Source organism: Periplaneta americana, chromosome 3, assembly GCF_040183065.1.
Source record: "Periplaneta americana isolate PAMFEO1 chromosome 3, P.americana_PAMFEO1_priV1, whole genome shotgun sequence".
Taxonomy (NCBI): domain Eukaryota; kingdom Metazoa; phylum Arthropoda; class Insecta; order Blattodea; family Blattidae; genus Periplaneta; species Periplaneta americana.
In genome coordinates, this window is record NC_091119.1 from 64,011,212 (window position 1) to 64,025,262 (window position 14,051).

General features: G+C 38.5%; 1 protein-coding gene across 2 annotated transcripts in view; it reads left to right on the forward strand.

Annotated features, from left to right (window-relative positions):
* The window catches only part of LRP1 (LDL receptor protein 1), a 423,729-nt gene that overhangs the window by 279,287 nt on the left and 130,391 nt on the right, over nucleotides 1-14,051 (forward strand). For both annotated transcript variants that reach the window (XM_069820634.1, XM_069820633.1), the window contains exons 34-35: nucleotides 173-304; nucleotides 11,476-11,756. In XM_069820634.1, coding sequence (XP_069676735.1) covers nucleotides 173-304; nucleotides 11,476-11,756 — 413 coding nt within the window. The remainder of the gene's footprint in view (nucleotides 1-172; nucleotides 305-11,475; nucleotides 11,757-14,051) is intronic.

Below are 14,051 nucleotides of genomic sequence, written 5' to 3' on the forward strand. Positions count from 1 at the left end.
AAAAGCTGTGCTCTAACTGTTCAGCTAACATTGCGTCTCTTGGAAAAATATACACAGTGTTGTTTTAAAAGTAATGTGAGCATTACTGAATTTCATCATCCTTCTATTAAAAGGATTGCTCAGCTAAGGCATGAAGTTGGTGAGTGAGCATGATAATATTGTTATGTTGCAGAGTTAGACTACTTGTACTGGGCGGACAGTGATCATGGTACAGTTACAAGGATCCGACGTGATGGCACTGGCCGGCAAACTGTAGTGGAACACTTTGAATCGATGGAGAGCATCCCTGTTGATTGGCTACCAGGTGAGCTACGTAGGATAACAAGAGAAGTTGTCATGAAAACAAAGACAAATGATGACGTAGTCAGGCCCCATTCCACTTTTTCTTTCTGCTTTCTCATTAGGCTTACCCAAAGTATGAAGAGAAGTATTGTGATGCTGCAAAAAATCAGTTGTGAGATTATCAGGGAAATAAGGTTTTCAGAATCCAATGATAGCTACTGAAGAAGTGACTTTGTCTGTGTACAGTGATTTCCTCGTAGCTGTTGGATGGATTTTGTTCATGTTTCATTATCTACAAGTCTATTAAACCAGGAATAATGAGAATGAAATATAATAATGATTATTACAAAATTAATGGTTTTATAGTTGAAGGAATTGTTTACTCAGAATCGGATTCAGTAGTTTTTGTTTTATTTTCTTACATAGCATAAAGTAATGAGTAAATGCTCTGGATAGTACGTTTTTTTTTTTTTTTTTTTTTTTTTGAAAAAATTATCAGACAAATTAATTATTATTAATTACTCGTACAGTAAAAGAAATAACTCATACTGACCTCAGAATGCTTTGCGATTATGTCATTACACCAATTTCTAAGCAATAGTATCGTAAAACTAGTATGTTTTGTCAAGGAATAATATTTTGAGGAAATCCTGCAGATAGTAAATATATATTCTTACTACAGAAAAGAGCAGTTAGGATAATATTTGAAGCAAAGCCTAGAGAATCATGTAGACCCTTTCTTACAAAAGTTAGAAATTCTGATCTTAACAAATCAGCACATACACAGAGTGGAAGGTAACTTCTGCACCAAAATTAAACTGGTAATAGATCATGAGGAGAGGTTTGAAAAATTTAAATAAGTTTTTTTTTTCTAACATCCACTGTTTTAGAGGAAATCATTATGTTTCTGTGAAGCATTTGGCAACATCACGGCTACTGCAATAACTCTAGCAAGAGCAGCCCCATTCTTTACATTCGTACTATATGTGATAGCCGAAAAGGTGAAAATATAGTTGTATCTCTGTTACATCACTTAGGCCTACTTGAAAATTTGTATTAAGTGAAGAAAATGTTGAAACTCAACATCTCAACAGTTTCATGCAGACAACTGCGTGGGTCAAAATAAAACACTTTAGAGCAGTGATCCCCAACTCGGAGCACTGTGTCGTCATCAAGCCTTGCCCACTCGCCCTCTCGGCAAGGGAAAGTCGTAACAGGGCAAGTAAGACATTCAGCGGCAGGACCACAATATGAATTTACTGCACAAGTTTATGATTGTTTTCTGATGAAAAAAGATACGGGCTAAATAGAAATAACTAAGTAAACTATCTTAAGCAATTTGAAGAACATTGTAGCCTATTTTCAACAAAGAAGTTAATAAATTTATAATTACTTTCAGAAATGTAATACACATTTCATGTTAATTAGGCCTATTCGAAAATGCATGACAATTACTATAAATGTGTAAACTGCTACTGTTAGGGAAAGTGTTGAACAAAACATATAAAAACCCTAGAAATAATAATACAGAAATCAACTCCATTCAGTTCACTCAACACTGGCATTAGCACTGATTTTTCGGGATTTGTTTAATTCTCTTTTTCTTCAGCAATTTCTCAACGTTTGGAACTATTGTTTGTATTATAGTGCATAATGTGACAGCACATTTTAAGTTGTGATCCGATACTTGGATGCAAGTCTGTACAATCGGGGAAATCTAACACATGGAAAGTTCATATAAAAGTCAGGTAACTTCTTTTGTTTTGATATTTGTCCTTCAATTCACTATCGTAAAGTAAATCAATAAGTTCCAATTACAAATAATAATCGAAAATCAAATTGAAAATTTTCCTAGTCTTTAAATCTCGAATCACATTCCTGGTGCAGATCGCATGATGTGTGAATATATTCTTCGACATCCAAAGTCTTAAGAAACTACTATGCCTATATCATTGTTAATTTTGAAAAATGTGCTGTAACTTGTCCTTTTAGTTAAGTTAACATTCCATAATTAGAGGTAATTTCATATTAAACTCCTTCACTCTGTCACATAACTGTGTAGTAATCTTGTTGTTACCTTATAAAAACAGTTTTAAGCATTTAGATAATTCCATTAAGAAAGCAAATTCACAAATCCATTTTTTAATTTTTTACTTATAATACAGGCTTTTCTTTTTCTCCGTGAATGATGATGTTTCCTCCCTCAGTTCAAAGAACCTACCCAATAATTTGCCAAAACTTAGTCACTGCACTTTAATATGACAGATCACCATACTCACTATCGCATTTGTCAAGAAAGACTTAAATTGATGATGACTGAGACTTTTTGATATAATTGTGTTGGTGGTTTTTCCAATTAGGCTACTTCCATAACATCATTTTTTATTTGTTTCGCACATGAATTCTGTTGGTGTATAATGCAGTGAATAGAAATAACTTCATGGGATAAAGCCATTGGCGTGGCTCAGTCGGTTAAGGCGCTTGCCTGTCAGTCTGAAGTTGCGTTCGGGCACGGGTTCGATCCCTGCTTGGGCTGATTATCTGGTTGGGTTTTTTCCGAGGTTTTCCCCAACCATAATGTGAATCCAAGGTATTCTATGGCGAATCCTCGGCCTCATCTCGCCAAATATCTCGCTATCACCAATCTCATCGACGCTAAATAACCTAGTAGTTGATACAGCGTCGTTAAATAACCAATTAAAATTTTAAAAAATCCATGGGATAAATTAACGCTTTTCACTTCGTCCCTTAGACTCCTTATTACACCCATTTTACTTCCAACCATGGAGGGAGCACCATTGGTTGCCAAGGATACAAGTTTATTTCAAGGAATCCAAAATAATTTCTACAACCTCTGCATGAAAATATCGGAACCAGTAGTAGTATCTTTTATGAGAACAATATGAGCTCTCCTTAATCTGAAAGTTGTCGTGCGCCGGCCTCCTGCTGACGTCCCTCTGCTGATGACTGTTGTCCCAGGTGTAGAGAGGGGAAACGGGAGTGATGTGACAAGGGGAACGGAAGTGTGTGGGGAAGGGTGATGTTACGGTATAGGTGTTGTGCTTCGATCTGCTTTGACGTTCTCCTGCTGACTGTGGTCCCAGGTGATAAGAGGGGAAACGGGAGTGAAGGACAGGTGGTGACGAACTTCGTGGTGGGGGAGGGAGGTTATACGATGATGTAGGAAGAAAATACGTTGATACAGATATAGTAGTTTATTTGAAATAAGCAGTGTCCTCCTATTCGTGGGCAGGGGAAACGGGAGTGTCTTTGAGAAACTCTAGAATATTGCCGTTTTTGTCCCTGTGACTCTGGCTGAAGCTAACTTGATGGCGTGCTGTTGTCATGACTGAGAATATTGGACAGGGGTAACGGGAGTGCCTGGGGAGAGACGAAGACAAGACGAGGGAGAGAGAGTAGTGAGGAGCTGGTATGAAGGGAATGGGCTAGCAACGTAGAAAGGAGTAGAGAGGAGAAACGGGAGTGCCTGGGGAAAACTGAAGAGAGAGTTTGCTCGAAAAAGGGGTGCGAATACGGTGGGTAGGAGAACCGAGAGACGGGAAGCAGGGGTGGTGGAGGTTCTCGCCTATCGAAGCTCTGCCCCCAAAGGGTCCGCGATTCGACGACCGACGAGAGATGGAGGGGTTACTCTCTGCTAACGAGCACCGCTGACAAATGGCCGGCGATGGGCGTCCACAGAGAGGGAATTCAAGGATAGAAAACACAACGTTTTCTAAAAGGGTTCGAGCACGGTGAAGTAAAGACCTCTCTGCTAACGAGCTCCGCTGACAAATGGCCGGCGATGGGCGTCCACAGAGAGGGAAGTCGAAGATAGAGAAGACAATGTTTTCTAAAAGGGTTAGAGCGTGATGAAGTAAAGACCTCTCTGCTAACGAGTTCCGCTGACAAATGGCCGGCGATGGGCGTCCACAGAGAGGGAAGTCGAAGATAGAAAAGACAATGTTTTCTAAAAGGGTTAGAGCGTGGTGAAGTAAAGACCTCTCTGCTAACGAGTTCCGCTGACAAATGGCCGGCGATGGGCGTCCACAGAGAGGGAAGTCGAAGATAGAAAAGACAATGTTTTCTAAAAGGGTTAGAGCGTGGTGAAGTAAAGACCTCTCTGCTAACGAGCTGCGCTGACAAATGGCCGGCGATGGGCGTCCACAGAGAGGGAAGTCGAAGATAGAGAAGACAATGTTTTCTAAAAGGGTTAGAGCGTGGTGAAGTAAAGACCTCTCTGCTAACGAGCTCCGCTGACAAATGGCCGGCGATGGGCGTCCACAGAGAGGGAAGTCGAAGATAGAAAAGACAATGTTTTCTAAAAGGGTTAGAGCGTGGTGAAGTAAAGACCTCTCTGCTAACGAGCTCCGCTGACAAATGGCCGGCGATGGGCGTCCACAGAGAGGGAAGTCGAAGATAGAAAAGACAACGTTTTCTAAAAGGGTTAGAGCGTGGTGAAGTAAAGACCTCTCTGCTAACGAGCTCCGCTGACAAATGGCCGGCGATGGGCGTCCACAGAGAGGGAAGTCGAAAATAGAGAAGACAATGTTTTCTAAAAGGGTTAGAGCGTGGTGAAGTAAAGACCTCTCTGCTAACGAGCTCCGCTGACAAATGGCCGGCGATGGGCGTCCACAGAGAGGGAAGTCGAAGATAGAAAAGACAATGTTTTCTAAAAGGGTTAGAGCACGTGGAATCCAGACAAGGTGATAAAGGGGGAGGAGGTAGTCGAGAAGAGCGATACTAGGATAACTTGGTTAGGGAGCTTGGAGCGGGTGATGTGTTTCTATTCCGGGGGTAAGTGTCGGCCGTGAAAACCCGGTCCGACGAAGTACAGCACGCTGGATCAGAGAAAGAAATGTTGTCGGTGGCAGAGGGAGCATAGTGGCTGCCCCCCCCCTAGCCGGCGACGAATGTCTCTATGCCATTTTGGGCCCGCCTTATATACACCTCGGGCTTCGCGCCATTTCTCCCCCTCTTTGGCGTGGGTTTGAGCGTTATGATGCTCTGACGTCAGAACGCCTGCGAAAACTCTTTCTTGTGGCAATCCACGTGCTTGCTTGCACATGTGGCCACCCGACTGCAAGGTGCCACGATTCTCATCCTCCTCTCTGCACTGTAGCACAGGGGTGCTTGCATCCGGCTTTAACATGAGGGGGGGGGGGAGATGGTTCCTCGGGACCTGCGTTTGCGATTTTCAAGTAAAACTTGAAAACACGAGACCTAAAGAATCCGCACGGGCACGAAAGAAATGACATACACACAACAAGGTTTTCAGTAATGCCCCTTACAAAAATCACCAGTTGGGGATTATTGCTTACATAAGCATTTTCATCTACAGCCAAATAATAACAAATGAAAGACTGACAAATAATTACTAGTTGCACCTGAACGTCCTCAAACTCCTACACTTGTTGTGAGAAAAGTTCTTCAGTTGTAATTAAACATTCTTCAAATTTTCATCTTTAAAAGGTTTCTAATATCTTACTATTACAAGCCGATTCACTAATATTATGGTCTTAAACAACTTCTAGCTCATTTTCCTTCAATTGTTGAATTAATGCTGCACCTTCTTCATTTTCGTATCTACCATATTCGTTACTGTGAGTTGTACATACTAGGTTCAAAAAGTTCCCGGAATTTGCTAGTATCATAGAAACAACGTACCTTAAACACTATTCTACAGCATTCCCTTCAAAATAGTTGCCTTCTGCAACAACACACTTTTGCCAACGCGTGTAGAGTTCCTGAAAGCAGGCCTGGAAGCCATTTTGTGAAACCCGTCTTAGTGCTCTCGTCGCGTTTGTGATAACCTCTTCAGCATTGAATCTCCGTCTGTTTCAGATGACTTTTCAGACGGGGAAACAGAAAGTAATCAGGTGGTGAGAGATCAGGAGAGTATGGTGGGTGATCCAAAGCAGTTATGTTGTGCCTGGCAAGAAAATTCTTTACAATAATTGCACGATGAGCAGGTGCATCTTTTCTGGATGTTTCCTTCTCACTGCGTCCCAGAGGCGACGGAGGATTTCTACGTACAATTCTTCCATTACAGTACGACCTTCTGGAATGAACTCATGGTGGATGAGACCCTGAGAGTCAAAGAAAACTTCCAACATAACTTTGCCTTTGGAAGTGTCCCTAGGAAATTTTTGCTTCCGAGGAGATGTTTTCGATTTCCACTCAGATGACTATCGTTTAGGGACTGAGTCGTACAAGTAGCACCAAGTTTCATCACCAGCAATAATTTTGTTTAAGAAATCACCATCTTCATCAGCTATACTGATCATGTCCCCAGCAAGAGTCATTCTTGTTTCTTTCTGTTCTGCCGACAACATTTTCGGAACTAACTTCTGAGACACGTAATGCATGTTGAGATGCTTGTGAAGAACATTGTGTACAGTTGTCAAAAAAAAAAAAGTGGCTGCACTCGTGAACAGCGAATATTTTCAAAGTCCACTTCGGGTCGCGGCAATGTTACACGATGTATGTGCTTGTACAAGTAGTTCCGGAACTATGAAAGTGTTCCATATCTGCACCTCGTAGACCAGCGGTAGAGTGCTTGTTTAATGATTCAAAGGCTGTGGGTTCGGGCCTTCTTCAAGTTTTCATTTTATTTTTAATCGTTCTTTAGCGATGTAAATGATATTCAAATTATCATTTATATCCAGTTATCGTTCTTTATGGATATCACGTTATTTATATTTTGTTATCGTTCTTTAGAGATATGAATAAAATTCAAGACATCATTTGTATTCTGTTATCGTTTTATAACAATATGAATAATAATAATTATTATTGTATCTCCAATGGGGGTTAGCCCTATTTTACATATGTATGTTAGGGCTATAGTTTTATACACAAAAAAGATAAGGATAAAGAGAAATGGAAAAGAAAATTAAATTAGCTTACGCGATGTAAACAAAACATAAACAATCCGTAAATTAGGCATTGCGATTGCAAAACAAATATCAGTTATCAATTTGAAACATACAAAAACATTAACAACACACATACGTAACACTTCTATAACACAAATATGCAGCTTTCCGTACCATACATCATAAATTAATACACAATAATCACAAAAACACAATCAAACTATAATTACGACATTGCGACGACATCAAGCATCCCATAACTGACTCACATACATAACAAATCAAGCATCTGTTGCAACACATACACTTCAACATAGTAACCACACTTTTAAAAGTTACAAATTTGGCTCCAAGAAGAATAAATAGGACACTGTTACTAATTACTATTCTTCTACAATTTCTTAAATACATTTGTAATAAATCTGTGAAATTCCGATATGAATAATATTCACGTTTTTTATATTGTTATAGTTCTTTAGCGATATAAATAATATTCAAGTTATTTATATTGTTACTGTTCTTTTGCAATATAAATAATCTGTATTTTATGTAAGTAATTATTATAACACAAATAACCATCTTTCTTTGTAAAATAGGTTATTTTATGTAGATAATTAAATACGTATTATATAATATCTTATATTAATTAAACAAACCCATATTTATCATTTATATTCTGTTATCGTTCTTTAATGATACTGTATAAATAATATTCAAGTTATTTATATTGTAATCGTTCTTTAGCGATATAAATAACATAAATTTAATATTAGGTTTGGAAAAATCCAGTTGCATAATACTGGTATTAGTTTCTCTTTTTGTATTATTACATTATACTATCTTGAACCACAATAAAATGAAAAGGAGTAACGAGGAATTGAACCTGAGACGTTGACATCTAAATTCCTACATTCGTCCGCTGAGCTACGAGGGTAAAAGTGTGGAAACATTTTCGGAAAAATTGGCCCAATCACATTCTAAGATTTTCTGATGATTCGTAGAAGCTAGTCCAGGATGCGGGGAGCAAAGGCTAATTGAGATTTCCCGGTCTCTGATCGGGTCAAACATCCTGATAGAATTAATATTTAACCCTTGCCGTGACTTTCGGTGAAGTCCGAAGGGCCCAATTAGTCAAATACACTCTCCTTATCTCCACGCTTGGGCCCCCTGGAATTTAATAAGATGCGAAAGAGATAGTGGTGTGCGAAAAGCAACGGGATGTTACCGCATTTAGACCTATCCTTCCCAAGAAAAACTGCAAACATGAACAAAGGAAGCTTTTAATAGAAGAAGGATCTTCTGCGGACCTCTGGAAAAAGAACTAAGGAAGAGACTAGTGAAGTGCTTTGTGTGGAGTGTGGCATTGTATGGGGAAGGAATATGGGCATTACGACGAAATGAAGAGAAACGAATTGAAGCATTTGAAATGTGGATGTGGAGAAGAACGGTGCGTGTGAAGTGGAAAGACAGAATAAGAAATAAAATTGTGTTTGAAAAGTGAGTGAAGAAAGAATGATGCTGAAACTGATTAGAAAGAGAAAAAGGAATTGGTTGGGTCTCTGGTTGAAAAGAATAATAGACGACATTAGGATATGTGGATCATATGCGGAGACTAAGAGGAAGGCAGAAAATAGGAAAGATTGGAGATTGCTGGGTTTGCAATGAAAGACCTGCCCATGGACAGAACACTTATGTATGTATGTTCAGAATGCCTGGAATATCGTGTCTAAAAACAGTCGCTGTTTGCAAAGACTAGTCAATTCCATGCCCACTCGACTGCAAGATGATCGAGATAAGAGGAAGATAGACTAAATATTGAATTGTGGCTTTTTCTTTTGTATTTTGAACGCTTAATTGTTTGAATGTTTTAAGGCCGACGCCAGTAAATTTGTTTTGTTTATGCCACGAAAGATATTTTTATTGAGAATAAAATCTTTTTTCTTTCCATTTGCAGCCACAATATCATAATGATAAAGTCATGGCATAATATATTAATGAACCTGATGTTAATTACTAAAATAATCGTAAAAGAGAAAGGAGCCATTATGTATAGTTTGTCTCTCTCAAAAATAGAATAAAAAAGAACATAAAAAGCACGAGGTTGTAGTCGAACGCAGGACCTCATGAATAAGAGGCCTGAACGTTACCATTACGCTATCGAATAACACACAAAATACTTCAATTATAACTGTAGATATCAGGCAACGTGGTCCAACAACATGTAATATCGCCTATCTCCGAATTGTAGCGAAGATACCTGAAGGGAACTTTGTTTCAGGAGAGCGGCCACTTTTTCTTTTGACAGCTGTACACTTCTGACTGATATTCCGACCTCTGCTGCTATCTCTTTTATGGTTTTACGTCGGTCGTCCCTCACAACATTACACACACGCTGAGCGATTGCTTCATTTGTTGCAGTTGTTGGTCGGCCGCTGCGTACGTCATCTTTGATGCTATCGCGGCCACCAGAAAAGCGTTTATGCCAGGCATACACTTGAGTTTTTTTCATTGCTGCTTCGCCATATGTTTCTTCCAACAATCTTAATGTCTCTGCAGGAGTTTTGTGTAACAAAACACAGAACTTGATGTTTGTACATTGCTCTGTGGACATAATTACAAAATGCGACGAACAAACAAAACACTATGATAAACAATTGCCTACAACTCAAAACCAACAATCGCCATTATCAACAAACTTTAAGGAAATGACATCATGAATGTTACCAACAAAACAAATGTATAATATCCCTTGTTATATATTAATACGAAAAATGGTAGTAAAATTCCGGGAACTTTTTGAACCCAGTGGTATAATGTATTTATTCAGTTTGGCCTACATTTTGAAGTGCTTTCTGCTACTCACACTTCTTGTTTGAATTGATGGCAAGAACCTCCTCTGTTCACTACAACGCAACATCACAAACTGGTCCTCTGCCCGCTACAGTAAGCACGCATCAGCCAAGCACTGCCTGCGCCTGTTCATACACGAGTTGATGATCACTGCTTTAGTGAGTCAACTCACGTGGTGAGTGATGATAAACATGAATAAGAGCTGTAGAATTTTCTTACTTTCTGTAGGACATGCGAAGTTCCAGCCTGATGTTTATTTTAAATGCTTTAAAAGAACACTTGGCAAGAATGTATGTTCAACCATTGATAAATGTTACGGATGTAACAAGAAGAAGTTGTCCATCTATCAATTTCATTGTCCCTATAGCAGTTGGAACAGAAACAGTTGCTCTAACTTAACAACTGGCAGAATAAACTACAGGCAGGAGTGAGAAATATGCCTAATTTGACGCAAATACATCATTTGCAGTTCAGAGAGAATTATCCGGATAGGGTGTATGCTAAGTAATTCATTAATTCAGAAGTAGTAACATACAGCATTATTACTGATGACTTGCCCTCTGACTTCAAGGAGTCTCCTGAAATTATTAAGTCTGTAGGACTTAGCTAAGACCGACAAACGTACTCTGTATTACAGAAGTAGGATATGTTGGGTCCTCTTCTTTCATCTGTACACCAACAACCACATGAGGCGTGAAAACGACTCCTACAAAGACAATGAAGAGAAGTAACGAAAACCACCACAAAGTTTTTTTTTTTTCTTCAAAAAAGAGATTTCACACCACCTGTAGGTACTATAAGAAGTTAGAACATCAAGATCAGATAGTGTATCCAATGCTTACCCACTTCACTTGTGTGATTCGAGTTCCACATATTGCGGATAGAGGGACATTGCCCAAAATGCAGACTTCAGCAGAAATAACATGAGTGGACTACTGGTGAGTTTTATAGTTAGTGCATTATACCAGTGCTTTGGACAGAGGTCTCCAAATGGAAAAAAATTGCATTTATTATTTCAAATATTCACTATGTATTTAGTTATTTGTGAAAAAAAAAAATGTTAGTAAATATGAAAAAATTGTGAACAGCGTAACTTCCCAGTAGATCAATAGTTATTTGTTCATACATAACAGATCTTTTAAGGACTGTACTTTAAAATTGACTTTTTTACATAATGAAAGTTTTTGTTGCTTTTAGATCTTTAAAATGCTTTGGAATCAGATTCTTCCATTCTTACTACTTTATATACATATCAAAGAATATTAAATCGCCATTAACTCAATACCCATCAAGTGGTCCCTTTTCATGTGTATATACACATATGATGATAAGTAGAGAAAAAAGAAGATGAATCACTAGAACATAAAAAGCCAAAAATAAAGTAAAATATTACAAATTTAAATACCGATGTACATAGATGAAGTGATGTTTTGTCACGTCATGTTAAGTTTGATGTTTTCTGACACAGGTCTGGCTGTAGATTGGGTGGCTGGCAACGTATACTGGACAGACCCCAAGTTCAACGTTATAGAGATGGCACGGCTGAATGGCTCCTGTCGCTATGTGGTGGTGACTGGAAACCTGGACAAACCAACAGCTATTGCAGTCGACCCTCCAAATGGTTTTCTTTTCTGGAGTGATGCTGGGAAAGAGCCCCGCTTAGAGAGATCAAGACTGGACGGTTCACAGCGGTTTGTTTTAGTCAATGACACCGGGAACTCCATTAATGACATTGCACTGGACTATGAGGTAATGAGACAAAACTTCGTTATTTTATGTCTCTAATTATATGAAGTTATTTTTCTTTCTCACTTTCATTCAATAATTAGGCTTCCAAGTCTGTTCTACAGGTTAACTTTACAGGTTGGTTGGTTGGTTTGTTTGTTTCTAATGACTGACCTCGGATATTATTCCATTCAGTGTCACAATAGATATTTATAATTTTGAAACTCGTTCTGAGACTATGATGTGGGGAGAGGAAAAGGTAGACGGATAACGAAAGTGCCGAATAGGAGAGTGTAAGGCTTGCCAAGAGAGTACCTACGATGTGGGGTAGGAGAACAAGAGAGAGATGGAATATAGATTCAGGGTTAGTTCTCGCAATCGAGTGATTGAACGAGCCTAGCTTCGGGACTTTTCATCAATGCCAGGAGTGGGGAAATGGGAAAACTCCACAATTGAGGGATCAGTGTATTTAATTCGTGACTTTTCTACAGCAGAAGGATTTCGGAGGAAGAATTGGGGTCGAGCAAGCCGGGATGAATGTAGGGAATCGAAGTGAGGAGTGCTACAGATGTGAATGGTAGAGAGTAGAGGTTGACATCGTGAGGTGATGTGAGTGCTTCCAGAGGGCAGACAACATTGAATTCTTGCTCTGACAACCAGTCTTTTATTTGCCTCAGCTGGGAAAGTTAGGCTTCTGCAAGCACAGGAACACTGGCTTTCTTGTGTGGTACTGCCAACTGGCTGCCACAGGCAGGCGACAGAAATATTCCCCTTTCTGCAAGTACACATGGTGCCTTCCCAGTGTGGTACCAAGTCTTCCCTTACAGGTGAGGGAATTGAGGCAGCTTCCCTCATTAAGATTTACTAAATGAGAGAAAAATAGGCAGTGAATGCCTAAATTTTAAGTCAAGAGCAAACCAGAGAATGATTGAAAATCTAGGGAGAACCATATCGGACACAAATAAAATAGACACAACAAATGATGAGGGTGGAAATACTTTCATGTTCAAGAAATTTGTCTGGAGTGTTAAATGTGAAGAACTGCTGAGAGATAGGATAAGCTGTCAATCCAAGATAGATCCTGCTATTGACTGACATATTCGAGAGTTTGTCAGAATACGCATCCCCTGTAACTGTAGCATTACTGATGAGGAAACATTAGGCCAGTCAGTGGGTCTGTTTCTCTATTCACAGCAGATGTAAAGGAGAAAATTATCCTTGACTGTACGAAGATATGCCAAGTTAGGAGTGAGTTTATAATATATTTTATAAAATATCGCTGTATCTGTCCTTTCTCCCTAATATAAATGTTCTTATTTTGTTACAAAATATCTTAAAATTTACTTTGTATGCACATCTTTAATTCTACTACATCCCGAAAACACTCCTATGTAATTAAAAACCCGGAACTCTGATGTTTCATTGTTTCCTTTCATTTTCTCATTATAAAAAGTGAGTTTTCAAATTATCGATTCCAATACTTTCATGAAATTACATATTTTGGACACATCATCACTCAGTCTGAATACAGTGAAATCATTTAAATAGCTGGACAGATTTTGTTTATATTCAGTATGAAACAGTAAATAAATTTTCTCGTCTTCATTATACATCTCGATTACACACTTTGTATCACTTAAGAATATAATTAATTATAATAAAGATTTTCTGGTGTTAATATGAAAAACTAATGGCCAGTTTTTCCAAGTAATGTTTAATTTGGCTTGACAAATGTTAAATTAACAGCTGGTTTATTTTTAACGTTTTGTTAAGATGTTTTCCATTTTTCCAACATAATTTTGTTTAAAATAACCAACACTTAACTTTAACTGTCGTTAATACTATTCTAACTACTCAACAGCAGTTGGTAATGATTTTGCATATATAAGACAACTTCTTATTGGCTGATATAATTATTTAAATTCTGTACTGTAGAGTAAGTCATGAAACATGTGTAAAATCGTAACCTGCTACAGTAGCCATGATTAATACAGTGCAGAGAGTTGATAAATGAAAGTTGCTACACGAATGTGTGTGTAGTCAACTGTACACAAAACCCCGAGGAGAATTCCGTATCATATAAGATTCTCTAATTCAGGTCCATGTATAAATTATATGTAATTTCGTCCTAAAGAAGTAATTGCTGCTGAAACATTTTATTATTTACTCACTGCGTATTTTGAAGTACTATTGACATCGGCTATAGTTGAAGAGCCAGTAACATAAAATCTAGAGTTAATAGTAGCTGGTGAATTGGAACAAGTGGCCTATTTCTATTTGTAGGATATTCAAATCTGACTCCGATTTCTTGCCAAATTG